Source organism: Trichoderma asperellum, chromosome 5 (genome assembly GCF_020647865.1).
Source record: "Trichoderma asperellum chromosome 5, complete sequence".
NCBI classification, from domain to species: domain Eukaryota; kingdom Fungi; phylum Ascomycota; class Sordariomycetes; order Hypocreales; family Hypocreaceae; genus Trichoderma; species Trichoderma asperellum.
Genome location: NC_089419.1, coordinates 3554693 through 3572597, shown reverse-complemented (window position 1 = coordinate 3572597; position 17905 = coordinate 3554693). Strand labels below are relative to the sequence as shown.

General features: G+C 49.4%; 6 protein-coding genes across 6 annotated transcripts; 3 read left to right on the top strand and 3 right to left on the bottom strand.

Annotated features, from left to right (window-relative positions):
* Positions 1-392: 392 nt before the first annotated feature.
* On the bottom strand, positions 393-5332 carry TrAFT101_009305 (uncharacterized protein). Its single transcript, XM_024901401.2, has 5 exons — positions 3471-5332; positions 2274-3342; positions 1776-2217; positions 1670-1720; positions 393-1609 (listed from the first exon to the last, which is right to left on the bottom strand). The coding sequence occupies exons 2-5, from the start codon at positions 3331-3333 to the stop codon at positions 697-699; spliced, it is 2466 nt and encodes an 821-aa protein (XP_024755339.2). The 5' UTR covers positions 3334-3342; positions 3471-5332; the 3' UTR covers positions 393-696.
* A 1305-nt stretch (positions 5333-6637) lies between these two features.
* Positions 6638-8225, top strand: TrAFT101_009304 (uncharacterized protein; the record flags this gene model as incomplete). The annotated part of the gene is made up of 4 exons (XM_024904288.2): positions 6638-6837; positions 6950-7193; positions 7330-7778; positions 7853-8225. 4 exons carry the CDS (start codon positions 6638-6640, stop codon positions 8223-8225), a joined length of 1266 nt encoding a protein of 421 aa, XP_024755341.1.
* A 2317-nt stretch (positions 8226-10542) lies between these two features.
* TrAFT101_009303 (uncharacterized protein) lies at positions 10543-12533 on the top strand. Its single transcript, XM_024901417.2, has 5 exons — positions 10543-10916; positions 10994-11240; positions 11316-11395; positions 11458-12309; positions 12380-12533. Exons 1-5 carry the CDS (start codon positions 10629-10631, stop codon positions 12413-12415), a joined length of 1503 nt encoding a protein of 500 aa, XP_024755342.2. The 5' UTR covers positions 10543-10628; the 3' UTR covers positions 12416-12533.
* A 726-nt stretch (positions 12534-13259) lies between these two features.
* On the top strand, positions 13260-13710 carry TrAFT101_009302 (uncharacterized protein; the record flags this gene model as incomplete). Its single annotated transcript, XM_024901399.2, has 2 exons — positions 13260-13562; positions 13651-13710. 2 exons carry the CDS (start codon positions 13260-13262, stop codon positions 13708-13710), a joined length of 363 nt encoding a protein of 120 aa, XP_024755343.2.
* Positions 13711-13715: 5 nt separating this feature from the next.
* On the bottom strand, positions 13716-15738 carry TrAFT101_009301 (uncharacterized protein). Its single transcript, XM_024902861.2, has 2 exons — positions 15403-15738; positions 13716-15332 (listed from the first exon to the last, which is right to left on the bottom strand). The coding sequence occupies exons 1-2, from the start codon at positions 15518-15520 to the stop codon at positions 13789-13791; spliced, it is 1662 nt and encodes a 553-aa protein (XP_024755344.1). The 5' UTR covers positions 15521-15738; the 3' UTR covers positions 13716-13788.
* Positions 15739-17380: 1642 nt separating this feature from the next.
* TrAFT101_009300 (uncharacterized protein) lies at positions 17381-17860 on the bottom strand (the record flags this gene model as incomplete). Its single annotated transcript, XM_024904621.1, has 1 exon — positions 17381-17860. One exon carries the CDS (start codon positions 17858-17860, stop codon positions 17381-17383), a length of 480 nt encoding a protein of 159 aa, XP_024755346.1.
* Between the last annotated feature and the right edge of the window lie 45 nt (positions 17861-17905).

The following is a 17905-nucleotide window of genomic DNA, read 5'->3' as shown; positions in this document are numbered from 1 at the left end:
TTGTGGAAAGATGTGTTAGCGTCATAGCACGTCGAAATCATTTGGCTGAGCAGCTATCGGCACTTGATCAAAGTGGGTTTACTGCTATAATAGGCTCGACACCCACTTGTTTAACTAGATATAGTAGCGCCTTTTTAATGGCCTTGATAAAAGCAGCTTGAGGTCTGCACAATCCAGATACCTTTTGATAATTGGAGTCAATATAGCGCTGTACTTATAAATGCTATAGCGAATGTAGACGTTATGAGCGCTATAAGCACAACTGCGTGCACTACACCAAAGCTGGGCGGTCTACATGCCCATCTACGCACGCGAGATGCTGGTGATCTGCAGCGTGCTCAAGCCACCAAGCAGCCAAACCAAAACCTCTAGTGCAAAAGAAACTTGTCTATAATCTATTCAATAACATACGAAATAATACAATCTCTATAAAAACAACATAAACATCCTTTCCTTGCACAGCAGGCTGACAGGATGTGAAGAACTGAACCCCCCTTAATATCCTTCTACATCTATTCATCCTCCTCTCGCCAAGAACGATAAAAAATCAACCATGTACTCCATGCTTCCTGCCGCAATACTACGTGTCTGGGACCTAAATATATATCCCAATAGACTTCCCTCAAACAATCCCATCCTAAATTGACCACAGTTGCGCCTCATGCCGAATTCTCAGCGACCCTCTTGCACGCTGCCTTAAGCACTGGCCTCAATAATCCTGCGCTCCGTCTTCATCAAGAGATCATCAAGCTTACCCATAGCATTCATATCATTGAGCATCCTGGCAACTTGAACGCTGGCGGAGAGAATCCTGAGGATTGTTCTGTCGTCCCTCAGGGGCTCCGGATGCCTAAGTACGTCAGCTACCCCCAAAGAGGTGTACAGAACCGCCCTGAAGTGAACAGCCAAGTCACTATCCAACAATTCGGGAGATATTTGCTGCTCTGCGATGAGAAATTTGAGCAGAAACACAAATTCACCCCATTCGCAATATGGAGCTTTCTTGCGCCCAAGGTTTTGCACAAAAAAAGGCGGTTCCCCAGACTCCATGCCTTGGATGACGGTGTTGGGCAGTCTATGCCGGTTGCAAAACTCAAGTGCGCATGCTGAGAGACAGCGGCTGGCCTTGATCAGGACTTTTCTCTGCTTCCTCCTTGAAAGGCTGGTTGGAAGGAGTGGAAGTCCTTCCTCTGCCGAGCGAGGAAGCGCTGGCAGTGGATCACCTGCGAGAATTCCATTGGCGGACTCGGATGGTGTCGACAGGCGGTGAGTATTTTGAATGATCTCAGTGTGCTGAATTATTTGAAGGGAATCTTCGGGCGTTGTTGCAGCTCGGAAGCCTGGGGGTCTGGTTAGAACAGGGTTGAGGATGGAAGGTACTTGATCATAGAGACGTGCATCCATGATGGGATTTCCAGGGAATATCCGATGCCCATAGGAATTGATCGGATCGTTCTCAGTAGTGATTGGCCAGCCGAAAGAAGGAAGCTTCGCAGGAGGGGGCCTCGCGAGTGTATCGAGGGAAATATCAGAAGACTGTCCGCAATGGTTCTTGAGAAGAGGCGTGATACTGGTCTGGCTACTATTGCTGTCTCCTCGATGAAGCACCCTTCAAAGAAGCCAGTGTTAGTGTTTCCAGCTATCAAGTAATTTACAGGAAAATCCTCACCGGGAGCCGTCATACCCATATCCTTCTACATCCTCGAATGTCGATGAGACACTATGAAATTCGTTAGTATTCTTTCAACAGCAGCAAAGGATACTGGACATCGTACTCGCTAAATACGTCGCACTGGTTATGACATTTCAAGCCATGGTACGTTGAAGGTTTGGCAGTTGACGGAGAAAAAAGGCCGCGGATTCCCATTTCGATATAATTCCATCCTCCAGCACATTTTGCGCGAAGTTTGCGCAGCCAAGCGGGTCGGGGCTCTCCTATCCTGGTCCGCGACCAAGGTTGGGAAAAGTAAGTCATGAGCACCCTAAAGACAGGTCCCTGAGCTTGTATGGGTCGCCAGTTCGGCTCGAGGTTCAAGAAGACTTCTGGTTTGACATTTGGAATAGACACCATTTCCGCAATCTGCTGCAGCATCAAGCATAGTGGCACCACGTATAGTTGTTGAAGGCGATTGACACCGATAACATACCCGCACGGTTGACCTGTGATGGAGTCGATGACAAGAGACCCGCTGTCTCCCATCCGTACATCTCCATCACCTGGTATGGTAGTCAGCATCGATTTCATCAAGGTCAGAAAAGAAGTGGATTCATACCTAGCCCTGCCACGGTAACAGTCCAAACCTCACATAAGGGGCTGTCGCTACCGGAATTGGTGATAAAGGTAAGTGTCCTGCGAATCGTACCTTGTAGCGGGCCCCTAGGTGTTATGACCTGCACCGCACGCTTCTCGTCACCCAAATCAAATATTTGGCGTGCGTCGTCAGCTGCTGTAAGTCCATGGCTTGGGTTGATTTCTACCAAAGTCCAGTCAAGATTGGGAGAATTAGGCTGGACTAGTCGCCCCCAGGCTCGGCTCGGCGTTATAACTCGAGTTCCAGGAATCTGCACATAGCCATCGCCATGCTTTTTCGCCGGCTTCGATTTATACTCACGGTGCACGATAGCTTCAGCTGAGTCTTTCTCGAGCTGCCTGAGTTCGGCCATGTCGTACTCCACATCGGCCAACACACATGTTGCTTGCGGTTCGCTTGGCATAGACTGCAAGCTAGATGTACCCTTCTGGATTTTCTTTTCATTGCCTTGCCCATTCTGTTTTAAAGCATGGGCAGGCGTCAGCGCAAAGATTGTGTCATCGGTATTGGAAAATCGGATACCGCAAGTGATGGTGCTGACACTATCACAATTGTCTCCTGAAGCGAGGACAGCACCAGAAAGATAGGGACTCTTGAAGCAGATACTGAGATTATCGGAAGGGGATGCAAGATACTCAAACGTGGGCCTGAGGGAGAGGTATATTTGAAACCGAGTCGCTGAGTGAAGCTTATACTGGTCCCTGATTTGGGTTTGGGCCAAAATCTTCAGGATCGCAAGGCCAGTCCGTAGATTATCAGACGGATGTGCGATAATAATCGACGGTTCAGCGGTTAACCTGTGGCAGCCGCACATCTTAAGCTGAAACTCTGTTCGGGTTGAATGCTCAAGAAACAGTTCAGGGTGTTTTTGAAGATGTTGTTGGAAAATGTCTACGAGGATGGCGAACCGTTGCCGGTGCTCTGGGCTGATGTATCCGTCTGCATGAGGATATACGTAGGTTGCTAGCTTGATGCCAACGATCCTTTCAGCATCACGGAAGCTCGATGACGATCCGTCCATTGGCTCGATCTGTGTAATACTTGTCAGCTTCACCTCCTCAGCCCAAAAAAAAAAAAATGTCTCCTAGGGAGGTCATGTTGCCACAGACTGAATATTTCAGATGCTGTTGAAGCTGCTGTGCAAGGTTGTTACCTTACCTGTATAGATTTCGGACTGGAGCCCAGTCTTGCTCACTGGTCGTTTCAAGGGAAATTGTCCCTAAACGCTCATTAATTGTCGGCTGTTCCTTTTCTGCTTAGGTTCGGTCAGTATAGTGGTTCACTAGCCACCACGTTTGTCTGTATTGCCGAAATAATACGCATGGCTTACCAACACAGGCTTGCGAACTGAACGTCTTAGATTGTAAGTTCAGTGGCGGAGCTTGTTCGACAGAGTTGAGCTTGTTCGAGGGCCATAGTCATTAAAATAGTAAAGTATCATATGTCAACTATAGCAATAACAAGTTGCCAAACTATCCCTATACCAGCTCAGTCTTCAGGAGCTTTAGTTGGTACAGTATTCTGGCAAGCTGTTTGCTCGCGTATCGCTGCAGCTTTGCTTGCTTTGGCTATCTCCCCAGCCCATGATGTTACTTTCCGGCCTAAAACAGGTCTATTGGCCCATGTGTAGAGTGTTGGTGGCTGCACTGCAGCGATGGATTTGCGTCGCCTCGTAATGATTCTGTAGGGTCAAGGAGGCCAATAGACGTCGCGATAACTTCATCACAGACAAACAAGAGTCAATCCTCTCTCTTGGAGCAATTGTACTAGCCATTCCGAAATTTTGACAGTGGCGCAAAGACTATCCATTGCGAGACAGCACCTCGCTTGCTCTGAGCGCAGGCATATCCCATTTGGGTTTCGGGCATTATGTTTGCTCTTTGTTCGATCCACTTTCAGTTCTCCGTTAATTAACCCTCACGGAACTGGCATTGACGACTTGGGAAAAGCCATCTGTTGAATCAATGGGCTCGTCTCATCTCAATCTGCAGCCTTCCGGCCATTGTATTTTGATGTCACTCATGCTAGTCGAGCAGGTGACATTCTAGTCCTACTCAACCACCTTTACCGATCATCTCATGCAGCCTTATTCCAGGCACCTACTTAGACCCCAACATAAGGAAACTTGGAGAAAGTTCCAGCAGGGTGCATTTTCGAGCTATCCCTTTAAAGATTGGAGGCGGCAAAATGCATTGGGCAACTAACGTTCGTGGCTGGTGCCTGTTTACGGGATAGACGTCTCATAGCTTATAGCATCGAGAAAGGGAACATAATTCCCGCCGCCAGGTGGCTGCCAAATGAGCCTTTAGTAAAGTTCCCGTTTTCCAAAGTATATCGCTGGAACCTTTGACGCTCTTCGACCTGAAAAACTCTTACAACTTGGGAATCAAGGTGTCTTCTTAGCAGCGGAGCCAACCGTCTTGTGCTTCGCTCCCAAATGCAAACCTTGACTGCCTTTATCAGGTAGATATCTTAACGCCCCATTCAATGTAATACAGATAAAATCCTGATGAAATCGAGGAGACGGATTTGGCCAAGTTTGATTCCTCTTTCGTCTAGTATGGGACAGCCGGTATTCGTCCAGAGGCTTGAGCGTGGTGGTACTTTGTCTGCGCAGCTCGACGTCGAGTCATTTTGTCAATATACTCCATTCTTTCCCCGTAGTGATGGACAAGAAATGAAATTGGCCCAACGACCTACACGGGCCGTACCGCTCAGATAATTGGCCGCAGTACGCAGCGGAACGACCCGCTCATTGCCACCTGATGTCAAGCTTGTGTACTGGCCCAGGAGATTGGGGGAGGCTCTGCCAACGATGGCGGATCATTCACGATCTGCAAACAAGCGTCACTTTGTTCGTGGCTGGGGAAAACATACTCCAAACATCCTGGCCGTCGCGTTACTGGTCTACTTACGATGGTGTTTTCTAGACCCCTCTTTTCCTTTCTCTCATTGGCAGGAGGCTGTTCAGCTTGTACACAGATGCTTTGAGGCAACGAGCATCTCGATTCAGGAACTGCATTCAAACGACCCATGTAGATGCTATTAAAAGAACCTGTTGCTTGATGCTGCCGCCAGAACAAACAGTCGGGTACCTTGGTGCGTGCACGGCCACTACATGTATTGAAGGTACATAGCAGGTGGTTGGTATTTGGTAACAGGTGATTGTTGCAAAGGGCTCCATCTCGGGAGCGCCTCCGGTCTCCACCGCCTGCTGCTTGTGGTAGGCGGGGTAGCTGCCGGGTACCTGTAGCAATGCATTGCCAAGCTACAAGGTGCCTATACGAGACATGACTCTGGTGGATGACCCTGCGCAGTGACATGTGATCAGGTCACCTCGAGACTCAAGGCAGGTTTCGTTTCATACCTTATCTGATAGACAGTACCTGGTTGTCGCTTGTCTCGCTGCTGCATGGGGCGTGGAAGACGAAGGATGCTCCAAACACTGCTAGGCACTCTCTCTGATGGCTTTGTTTGCGCTCAAGCCACTTCGGGAGCACGAGAGAAGATACAGTAGAGAGAGCACGCCCGGCTCCCGCCATTTGTCCGGCAGACTCGCCGCGTTCGGTCACCGCCCTAGACCGATTAGGCACTCGATAATGCGCCACCAGCCCAGCCCAGCCCACTCTGCTCTGCTCTTCTCCAACACGCGCATAGCATGGCACAGCTTGACAGCCTCGAGCGACTCACGGGCTCTGGAGGAACCCGAAGCCTGCGCCAGCCCCCACACGAGACTTGGCTCTGGCTAGCTCCGGGGCTCCAGGGCTGAACTGGCTGGCTGGCTGCGCTGCTGAGCGCCAACTGCAGCATGACAGCTAGGCAGACGCAGGGAGCGAATAAGCAGCCGCAGCGCAGGGCCGCCGTGCGTCATCATGTGCTGCTCCCAGCCGTCGCCGGCCAAACCTTCACCTTGCACCGTCTGCCTGACCTCGAATCCGCAGAGACGATCGTTCGAGCAAGCAAGCACCTGGTCTGCGAAGTGCGACGCTGCTTGTGAGCGCAGAGCTGGGATCCCGGACTGTCCGCACCTGACGCCAGCACCTCAGCTGCCCTGTTGTGGCCCTGCCTGCCTGAAGCTGCCGGCAATTCGCATCCGTGCCGTGTCCTATCTGGGACGCCTGTGCCTGGCCGTTGTGCCGTCGTGTCTCGTCCAATAGCTGGCGCGAGGCTAGGTATAACCGCCGAGAAGCCACATCACCGCCTCAGTTTCCCCCTCTCAGTCTTGAGCCTCATGCCGGGCTGCTGGGCTTGATTTGCAGTTACATATTAGACGATCCGTCTGAACATCCCGGAATTCCACCTGCGCAAGAAACCGCGGCTCGTTCATGGCTCCTAGCAAGGATACCGACGGGTCCGAGACCAACATACCAGCTCCCGCGATTGCCATGGGGCTCAGCCAAGCATCCAAAAAGGCCTCTACAAGCCCTAAAGATGCTCACCCATCAGGCAAACGGGGCCATGGTAAGGCCATGCAGATACTGCGAGGGCTGGCTTTTACCATTTACTTCCTAACTTGCTGTGTCACGTACGTTTGCTGTTTGCTCCATGTCCTCCATGTCCTCCATGTCCCCTGCTCCCGTCTTGCCGCAATACACACCATGATGAGACCGCCTCTCACTAACATTCTGGTGTTGCAGCATCGTCATTACGCAGGTCCTCGGCTGTTGGCTGTATTTTGTTAACCGCGATATATACTATGACTACATGTCAATGACCAAGCGACTGTTTGCCATCACCACCATTCTAATGACGCAGATCTGGGGTCCGACAACGATCCGGATCAGCGGTGATGAGTCGGTAGCAGGAGAAATCCTCCCCACGGAAGGTAATGGCGTGCAATTCAACTTTCCGGAGCGCATCGTTATGATTGCGAATCATCAGGTAAGATGACCCTCTGAGGGACAGCAGCGGTTTGGCGGATTCCCATCACAGCCTGACTCATTTGCGATCACACTTGGTTTCATCCTAATTCTAGCGAGAGAATGTTTGTCAAAGCTGAGCTAACTAGCATCGGTAGATTTATACGGACTGGCTGTATCTCTGGTGGGTCGGTTACGTTAACCGACCTTCTGCGCATGGCCACATATACATCATCCTGAAGGAGTCGCTACAGTACATCCCTCTCGTTGGCTGGGGCATGAAGTTTTACGGTTTCATCTTCATGTCGAGGAAGATGGCAAAGGATCAGCCCCGGCTTGCGTATCGGCTTGGGAAGCTGAAGCAAACCAAGACTGATCCCAGCGGGAAGACGTATCGCGTGCCCATGTGGCTACTCCTGTTTCCCGAAGGCACCAACATTTCTGGAAACGGTCGACGGAAATCTGCGAGTTGGGCGAACAAGAATGGATGGAAAGATCCCGAGCATATGCTGCTCCCCCGCAGCACCGGCAGCTTCTTCTGCCTGAACGAGCTGAGGGGAACAGTAGACTATGTTTATGACTGCACGGTCGCGTACGAGGGTATTGAGTAAGTGTTCTTATTGTGGCATGGGCCATTAGAAATCATGTAGAGGTCAAGGCAACTAACTCTTGTCGAAACAGCCGAGGTAAATACGGCGAGGATATCTTCACTCTGGGCAGCACCTACTTCCAAGGCCGGCCGCCCAAGTCGGTCAACTTTTTCTGGCGAAAATTCAAAATGTCAGACATACCTCTCGATAACGCAGATGAATTTGATCTTTGGCTGCGCAACGAATGGTACAAGAAAGACGAGCTAATGGAACAATACCTGACAACTGGGCGTTTCCCCGCCATGGCCGGATCCAAGGTTGATTTTGTCGAAACCAAGGTCCGTGCGAAAAACCCTTTTGAGATCTTGCAGGTGTTTACCATTGTTGGCATCGCCGGCCTGTTCTGGCACAACGTTCAACGATTCGGCGGCGTGGTTGCCAAGCGGTTTGGGTTCTCTGCGTAGAGAGCCCAGGGGCTGAGAAGTTGAAGGGGCCTTGTGTGTGAGCCAGTGCTGTCATCTCATCTTTGATGAGAAACATCGTCTTCCTTCTGCATCTCCAAGTACTCATACGATGATTTTTATTGGATAAGCCTCGTTTGTGGTTTCGTATTCTTTCATCAGCGTTTTCATGGCATATTTTTGGAATGGTACGGTATTTTCTTTTCTTGGATAGTCGATCAGGGTGGGGTTAAACGAGGTGGCGGATAGCACAGAATACCAATTACAAGACTACAGGCGTCTCTTGATGGTGCGGAGTTTTCGAAATGGTATGTTTCTTGAGATGGGCTATTAGATGCCAGGGCATCGTTTGCGGTGATGAGCTGCACGGCTAGGGTTGGGGTTCGATTTGGCTTGGTCTGGTTAGACCTTGGTAGGATTGCTTTGTATGGATTGTGCTGGATTCAGTTGGTTCTTATTATTTGCAGTAACACGATACTAGGCGATAGTCAAGCATTGATATTTGGGCCCTTTTTGCTTTGACTCTGGTGCTGCTTTGAGAATTGGAGTCTGATCAAGGAGTAGACGAGATAGGAGCAACCCAAGTGATGAGTTACCGGGCCATCAACAGTTGACTAAGCAATCTATAGATGATACAGCCTGCGGATGAGCTGAAGACTGATGCCAAGCACAAATACTTCACAGTCCACACTAGCCAAATAGACGGCAAGCTTGCGAAGTAGGAACAAGGTCATCAGCAATTATCAACGAGATATCGGCGAATCGGGGAATTTCTGTGGCATCTGCATATCTTGGTATCCTCCATCTAACATGCTTTTAGCTTTGAAGAATGGGATCCAATATTGAAAGCTGAAAAAAAGGTAAATCTTGGCCTTGAAGAGTGGATAAGACTAGCAAAGATTTGAGGTGAGCCTCGGTATCCTGCTGGTCGGATCGACGTGTTATTGGTGGCGGCAATGGGAAACGCGGGGGAGCGCAAACGTGGCGCTCATTCTTATTTTCTAGTCTCTTGGTGTTCATGGCTGAATGGATCATGATGTGGCGTTTTTGTTCTGTGGGAGCCAATGGGTCTTGGGGGCCAAGAAGACGGTTGGAGCGAATGCAGCTGCAATGTATCCCCAAATCTGGGCTGTTACCTTGAATCTTCTTTTCGCTTATCGATGCCACTGTCTTGAGTAATGTCATGTATCTATAGCATAATATAGCATAATATAGCATTGGTCTAGGATGTCTAGACGCCAGACAAAGCATTTTTCCTTTTGATAACGAATGTCACTGCCTTTCTTGCCCCCCCTTTTTTTTTCGCGCCTCTACAGCGTTTATACATGTACTACTACTACACATGAGCTAGTGAATTAGAGTGTCCTCCTAGAGCGTTTAGAGTTGTTTAGCTTCCTTCTTCCCCGCGAATAAAGATTTGACCACAACGGGATGCTTGTATTTACCACGAGCTTGTGGCGTTTCTGGACTTGTCGCAATGGAAGACTCGACATGAAGCATACACAAATAGACGAATATGGGTGTAATGAGTAATGCTTATGATAGCAACGAGTTGTGAGTTCTTAGAGCCTAGACTGCTACCTAGTTTAGCAGCCAACTGGTGTCTCTTCTCTGCCCAGGCATCCATCCACTCACCGTAATTTCCAGCCACCCTCTTCCACTTCAACGTCTCTCATCTAAGCATCCAGGCGGGGAGTTAGGTGTCAGTCAGACCCCGGATTTTGCCACGGCCACCCTGCACATTTCGCGTTCCCTTCCTTATAACCCTGGTATAAGCATAAAATAGGCGATAAGCCAAGAGGGGGGCGCCCAAAATCTAGCCGAGACGGTCTCCTTACCCCACCGAGTAAATTACCCATTAGGAACAAGAGAGGGAAGAAAAAAAAAGTCTGGGGAAGATCTGCTCATTCGTTCATATCTTGGCCAAGAGTATGGGTATTATGGGGCATGGCTGCGAAGATGGAGCTGACACTCGTCATTTTATGGCCTCGCATGAACAACCGAGAGGGGAAACGACAAGGTTCTCGGCTCTTGGGCTCTTCATTTTGTACCGAGACTATTGAAAATCAACCGCATGATACGGCTTAGACGCTTAGCCAATGCTACCCAGCCCTTGGGGCAACGTTCGATATGACCTGTAGAATTAGAATCCCCAGCGGCAGTTGCGTGGAAACCTGGGGTAGAGAGGCCAACGGCTTGAATCTTGGCAGGTCTGATGGTACGCAACGTGCATGTAAGTATATATTCTTCATGCCGATCCCCCTGTTTTCGGGATGTCTCAATATGTCTCTTGCAAATGAGACAAGAACAAAAAAAAAACTTTTCTTTTTTTCTCTTCTTCACTTTAAATCTTCTGTTGTGACAAGGAAAACATAGCAAAGTTGCTTCTTCCAAGTCTTCACCACCATGAGTGCGGAAACTCCTCACCTAGAGTCTGAAAAGCAAGGGCTCGAATTCAGCCATGTCGATGACCCGATGAAAGACTCGGAGAGCAACCACCGTGTTGCTCCGCTGGAAGACGATGACTTTGGCTTCACCCAGGCCGAGCAGCGCAGCATCATCCGCCGCGTCGACCGCCGCTTGGTTATCACGGTGGGGGCCATGTACTGCGTCAGTCTCATGGACCGGACGAACATGAGCGCTGCCAATATTGCTGGCATGAGTGTTGAGCTGAACCTCATCAGCAACCGCTACGTAAGTCTTTTCATCTGTTTCAATCACATAATTCGTCCAAAGAAACTACTTTGCTAATTGTATGACAATCTCTCTAGAACATTGCCAATCTCGTCTTCTTCACTACCTACATCGTTTTCCAACCACCCTCCACTATCCTCGTCCGCAAAATCGGTCCGCGGCTGCACCTTGCCTTCATAACCCTCTTGTGGGGCGCCGTCATGATTGGCATGGGCTTTGTCAAGGACTTTAAGCAGCTGGCAGCATTGAGAACAGTGCTTGGTATTCTAGAGGCTGGATTCTTCCCGAGTTGCGTGTACTTGCTGAGCACATGGTATACACGATGTAAGTGGGAAGACGGCATTTGAATTCCCCCCCTTGGTATTATTCAATGTCAGCTAATACAGCGTAACCCTATAGATGAGGTTGGAAAACGGTACTCTGCATTCTATCTTGTCGGCTGTGTCGCCTCCGCCTTTGCCGGTATCTTGGCCTATGGTGTAAGTCATCCCCCCAATCTCCTCACTAATATGTACATGAAATCTCACAACGATCCAAACAGCTCATGCATCTCAACGGCCGCGAAGGCCTCAGCGGCTGGCGCTGGATCTTCATCATCGAAGGCACCATCACCTGCGCCCTCAGCGTCGCCAGCTACTGGCTCCTCGTCGACTTCCCCGACTCCACGCGCCTCACCTGGAGCTTCCTCGGCCAAAAGGAGCGCCAATGGATCGTGCACCGCATCCAGCGCGACCGCGGCGACACCGAGGCCCCGCCGTTCAACCTCAAGAAGTTCCTGAGCGCCGGAGCGGATTGGAAGATCTGGGCCTATGCTATGATGTTCTTCAACAGCACCACCATGACGTACTCACTGGCCTACTCACTGCCCCTTATCCTCACGCGCAGCATGAAGTTCTCCGTTGGTGAATCCCAATGCCTCGTCGCACCCCCTTATGCATTCACCGGCATCGTCATGTTCTCGGCCGCCTGGGTGGGCGACAAGCTGCGTGTCCGCGGCCCAATCGTCATCTTCAACATGGTGCTCTGCCTCATCGGCCTCCCCATCATGGGCTGGGCCGAACAGGCCGGCGTGCGCTACTTTGGCGTCTTCCTCGTCACGGCCGGCGCAAACAGCAACATCCCCTCCGTCATGTCCTTCCAGGCAAACAACGTGCGCGGCCAGTGGAAGCGGGCCTTTTGCAGCGCCACGCTCGTGGGCTTCGGGGGGATTGGCGGCATTGCGGGCAGCTTGGTGTTTCGGCAGCAGGACGCGGCGACGGGGTACAAGCCCGGCATGTATGCGTGCATTGCCTGCGCGCTGCTGAACATTGTCTTGGTGGTGGTGTGCGATTTGAATTTTTGGAGGCTGAACAGGAAGGCTGATACGCAGGGTGTTACGCTGGAGGCTCACGATGTAAGTGCCCGCGATTTTTTTTTGGCATTATGTTTGCCATGTCATGAGGCAATAGCTGACTTATGACTAGGAGGACGCGAGTCCCGATTTCCGATACACTTATTAATTTACTGTTTGCTTGACGCTCAGATGGGATGGGATGGAATGTGTCATGACTCTGTTGTTTGAATAGGGTGGCAGGATCTAGCTAGATCAACATATGCCATACTATACTATCGCTTGATGAAAACCTTGAATTCAAAGATCTTTTGTCCATTTGGTCATCAAGGGTCTGAATTAGAGCCTATAAAGGTGCACATAGTGGTCCTGGCTGCCGTCCAGCTGGCGTCCCTGTCTTTGCGTAGCTCTCTGATGCTTTCTGCTGCTGAATCATCCACAGGCAGCCAAAAGTTCCTCCTTTGACCTCATATATCCACAGAATATTTCAGCCTCAGGAGCAAGGGTTGCCTAAATGGGGGCCTAGCTCTGAAGTTGGTAGCAGCATTCCGTATATGCAGGGGGCCTCGCTTTCTTGTTTGTTTGTTCTTTTTTTTTGCCACTTTAATTTCGGATGCGGGAGCGTTGATGAAGGTTGCTGTGTCATTGTTGTTCTGTTGAACTGTAGAATGAGCAGGGTATTGCGCTTGAAGCATATTGATGCTTCTGCCCTCTTTGCCCGAGACATTCTGTATAGGAGGACGACATTAATATCCGTATTAGCATGATAGATTTGGACGACTATCTGGATCTGTGATTCACGGCTTTCTTGAATAAGCCAATTCGTGATTCTGTCCTCAAAGCTACTGCAGTGATTGCGATACATGGTATTTCATAGTTCATCGGGATAAGTTATATAGTCCAATGAAATATATTATACTCAAGACCTCTACTTGCTCATCCAAGCAGAGCAGAATTGACTAAATTAAGGTTGTTCCTCTAATAGTCCTTACCAACCCATACCACTCGTCAAAATGTCCACCGACGGACTCTGGCCCGTTCTCTTCCTCATTACTATATCTGCCTGTATCGGCATTCTTGCGTGCCTCACATTCACAGTCTTTAGCATCATTTTTGAGCGTCAGGCTGTAGATGGAGAGACTCAGCGTCGTCACGTTGTCGAAGACGATTCTCCAGTGGAGAGTTACTGCACACTTGAAAGATCTTTCAATGGGCCTTTTGACGATAATGCCTCGGTCAATGGACAAAGGAGGGCTTCCATCACGCCAAAAAAGTCTCCGAAGCAACAGAAAGGAAAGAGATTACAAGCGGCCACTGTGAGGCGAGATTTTCGTTTAAGCCAATCAGGTATCCAAGTAAAACGCTAGATACGGCCATGACAGTTACAGAACTAACATATACAAGGCCGACAGCTTGAGAGAGTCGTGTCAATTTGATGCGTCTTTACAGAAACGAGATCGCTAATTATTCTGCCCGGTGAAATAAAAAGATACAAAGAATAACAAATATATATACCTAATAACCATTTCATCTATGCATAATCTAAGCTGAAAACACCTTTTGCACCTTGCCCGCAAATGTACCAACCTTTCCTATTCTCTTCTCCAATGTATTCTTCAGGGGCGTTCTAGCCTTGATGTAATCTACCAACACCTCATCTAGTGTATCTAATACAACAAAGTCGTCTCTCTTGGGCAGAATATTATCTCCACCTGTAGCAACGAAATCCACAGTCACAATTATATACTTCTTCTCAGGGTCGATTCTCTGACCAGAAATCCTCGCATCAACAAGCATGTGCCCAGGGGCCTTTGACGGGTCGTATTGAACCTGGAGGTTATGCGATGCTTGAATCCCAGACGACAGTTTCTGGCTGTTGAACTGGTTTATCCCGGATACAGCGCCTTCGAGAATCTTGAGCAGGTCGGCACCAGAATATGTCAATTTCACAACGGCATTACCAAATGGAAACGCCGTAATGACCTGGCCCCGGGTGATGTTGCCAGCGTCAATGGTTGCTCGAACACCCTTTGCATTGATGAGTGCAAAGCTCGGCCTCAGGTCCTCCGGTACGTCTGTGGTAAGGTTGTAAGCATACTCAAATGCAGCATCGGCCATAACTTCACCCAAAAGGCAGTCGCCGCTCTGGCATGCCGTCTGGTCAAGAGTGTTTTCCGTAGTTCCCACAACCTCGTTGGCATAATCCTCAAATGGCCCTCGCCACGCAGTAACCTTGGCCTGAAGATTAGGCTCCAGTTTGGTCGTATTATCCATGTGGATTGGGGCGCCATGATAGATTAGAGCTTTGCCCTCCTCATCGAAAGAAACGTCAATCGAGCCCAAATACTCTCCCCAGCGGTACGATGTGACAATGAAAACTTCATTACCAGCAAGATCTTCCACAATGGTCGGATACTTTCCCTCTGCGCCGGCCATATCTCCAAGGAGTGTATGGCTGTGACCACCAATGATGAGAGACAGGCCCTCTGTTTGTGCCGCTAGTTGCTGATCGACATCGTAGCCAATATGCGTCAAAGCCGCAATGCGCTTGATATTGGTAGTGTTGCGGATCTCCCAAATGGCCTTTTGAACCTCTTCAGCTGGATCGAGAAATTTGGTCAGGGGACCGACGTGTGAAATCGTAGGTGTAGTCGGTGTCGATGCCCCGATGACAGCCAAGCCATACTCCTCAAAGATGTGATAGTTTTTAATCGTGTCTTTGAGGTCAGTATACTCGCTCTTCACATTACACGAAACGACTGGAAACGTTAAATTCTTCAAAAACACTCCTAGCTTCTCATCGCCGCCGTCCCACTCGTGGTTCCCCAGTGTCATGGCATCGAACTTGAGATCATTCATTGTCTCGGCAATCTTCTCTCCGCCGTAAAACGAGTAGAACATGGTGCCTTGGAATTCATCACCGGCGTTCAACCACAGATGGTTGGGATATTGAACACGCAGCTCGCTGACTTTTGTCTTGATGCGGGCATAGCCACCGAAGCAGCCTTTGGCGGGATCCGTGCAGTCTGTTCCCGCCTTCACATACTGGTCTAGATGAGCGTGAACGTCGTTGACGTGAAAGAAGGCTAGTATACAGACATATGAGCTAAGTTTTGTTTTATACAAGAGTAAAATAGAAGATAGATGAAGCCTTACAAATATTGTAGTGCCCCCCATCGTCAAGGGCGCGTTTGGCCAGTCGCCTGCTATAAAGAACGTCGTCCGCAGCCGCATAGCCCGCCGCAAGAGCCGACAGAAAGAGAGACGCCTTCATGATGTCTATTTTGCTGCTTTCTATGTATTCCACCACCTTCGCACCTTACCAGGCGACTCCTCTGTTTGTCGTGATCGCAAGCGGCAAAGAGAGAGGCCCACGACGAAAGATCAGATGCGCGCAAAACTCACTCACCAGACACGTTCTCTCCAGCCTCGACAACAACCGGAATAATGTAAGAGACAAAAGAAGGGAGCCATGCCTTTGGCCGCCCTTGGAAGGACTCTGGACGGCCAAGAGAGGCTTAAAGAATGGGGCTTGTGTGTCGCCAAAGGTCCACGTGGGTATGTCATGTCACAGTGCGTGATACAGTATCAGCTTTACTTTGTACTCCGTACATGCTCCATAGATAAGGTAACTGAGGCTGATATTTGCTATCTATACATGTACTTTTTGCCTCAGCATCGCCCACAGTCAGGTTAATAGTCTATTGATTTCTTGCCAGGGCCTGGCAGAGATGACGCAGACATATAAACTCTTGGATATAACCGCAGTATACCGAAGGACGGTTGTAAGCCAGCACTGTGTCAGATACGAGCAGCACACGCATGTCTTGGATTTTTTGCCTTTGCGCCAACACTAGCAGTCTGCGCCCCGCAAGGAGGATAAGATGGCTGGTCGATATTTGAGATTTCAGTTTACGATGCTTATGCTGATCTGGATGTCTCTATTCTGATGTTGAGCGATCTGGACTCGATATGATGGGTTATGGGTTATTTTCCAGATGGATAGTCAACCTCGCTCTACCCAGCATCATAATGAAGACTACACTACTGTATATAAGTCAAAGGCGGCGATGAGCCAACAGACGCAGCGTAAAATTGCTTGTGTCAAATGGTTTCACATTCTTGAATGAGCAACAGGCATTTCGTAAGCTAATAGACCAAATCTGCATAATTCGGCAACCTGATGCACGAATCTAGCATCAAAACCAATGCAAGTTGTCCAGCTAGCGCTTGCATCCCCGACATGCCGACATTCCACAACCATTGCACGAGAATATGAATCTAGGTAACCAATCCTCGCACCTTTCGCATTGATAGCCGCCGTACAAAACTGTCCAATGACGATGCGTACATTCAACAGGGCCAACTTGCAACATCCGCTGTCTCTCGGCGCGCTGTACCTGGCGTACGAGTAATCGATTTTCATGCCAAAGGGGACAGGGGCATTGCTTCCATTGCAGGCCGCATTGGTAGCAAAATTCGGCTTTGCAGCGACATGCTGACTGATGTTAGCTGAGCAGAGCCATGCAGAGAATCCAAATAGCTAAAACGTACTTATGTGATTGCATCCTGTGGCGAGCTCGACCATCCTGTGGCACGAGTAGCATCTCTGCCACTTTTTATTGGCTGCGGTATTAAGAAGTTCTTCCATGTCCATGTCCTCAGGACACTCTTCATCTTCATGGGATGGGGCCTTGCAGATAGCGCACGTCTTGCAGGAACAAATTTTGCATGTCGCCACGCCATTTTGAATGCATTTGGGGGGGATAGATGCCAAACAAGTGGATATATAACAGTATGTCCTGTTCGATGTACCATATTCCAGTTCTTTTTCTTGATATTCTTTGAGCAGCTCTGTAGACAAGAAGCTCTTTGTGGACTCCAGAGGCATATGCTGACCACAGCATCGAGGGGGGAATAACGACTCATCCACCATGGCGGATTTGAATAGATCTGTTACACATCTGTGGCAGTATATGTGGGAGCAAGGAGACTCTATTGTTTCCAAGCATGAAATATCCGTCATGCAAGCAACGCAATGTCGTTGCTCGCTGGCTGCTTCCGGCAAGCTATGCTGGACTTTCAGTTCAGGCGAAGGCAAAGACTTTTCGACTAAAGGCATGCCATCATCATTCTATGATGTTACAAGCGGTTTGGTCGTCTCTTCCACGGTTTCGAGGCTACCACTAGTATCTGAGGTAGGACTTATGCTGGACCCTGTTGACGCAACTTCGTCGTCGGATTGACTGGTCGTCTCTTCGTCAACGATGCTAACACTAGCACCAGTGTCAGAGGTAGAACTTATGCTGGATTGTTTTGATGCAACTTTATCGGCTTTGCTTCCGGTCCTGTTTAGAGCTGGCTCTTCCTTTTCAGCACGACCTCTAAGAGGATAGCCGGCCTCCAAGCCCAAGCGACTGAGACGACGGCAAAGGGCTCGATCAGAGTAAAATGTCTGCAGTGAGTGCAACTCGAACTTGTAGAGCTCAGCGGCGAACTCGATATCAGGTGGTTGCTCGTCCTCTCTCTTTTTTCCCTTGATTAATGCAACGGCATCTTGCGACTGAAGCTGTATACATAGTCGGAGAGATGCTTCGTCCATATCGGTAGCCATATTTGGTGTTAGATCGCAACTTTCGACAAATTTGATGATGACGAG

Excerpts from the sequence above, each read along its gene's own strand:
- TrAFT101_009305 (XM_024901401.2), bottom strand. The coding sequence starts at position 3,333 with ATGGACGGATCGTCATCGAGCTTCCGTGATGCTGAAAGGATCGTTGGC. Across the intron at positions 1,721-1,775 it reads CAGTGCGACGTATTTAGCGA|TGTCTCATCGACATTCGAGG; the intron begins GTACGATGTCCA and ends CGAATTTCATAG. Across the intron at positions 1,610-1,669 it reads TATGGGTATGACGGCTCCCG|GGTGCTTCATCGAGGAGACA; the intron begins GTGAGGATTTTC and ends GCTTCTTTGAAG.
- TrAFT101_009303 (XM_024901417.2), top strand. The coding sequence starts at position 10,629 with ATGAGTGCGGAAACTCCTCACCTAGAGTCTGAAAAGCAAGGGCTCGAA. Across the intron at positions 10,917-10,993 it reads ACCTCATCAGCAACCGCTAC|AACATTGCCAATCTCGTCTT; the intron begins GTAAGTCTTTTC and ends CAATCTCTCTAG. Across the intron at positions 11,241-11,315 it reads GAGCACATGGTATACACGAT|ATGAGGTTGGAAAACGGTAC; the intron begins GTAAGTGGGAAG and ends GTAACCCTATAG.
- TrAFT101_009301 (XM_024902861.2), bottom strand. The coding sequence starts at position 15,520 with ATGAAGGCGTCTCTCTTTCTGTCGGCTCTTGCGGCGGGCTATGCGGCT. Across the intron at positions 15,333-15,402 it reads TGGGGGGCACTACAATATTT|CCTTCTTTCACGTCAACGAC; the intron begins GTAAGGCTTCAT and ends TCTGTATACTAG.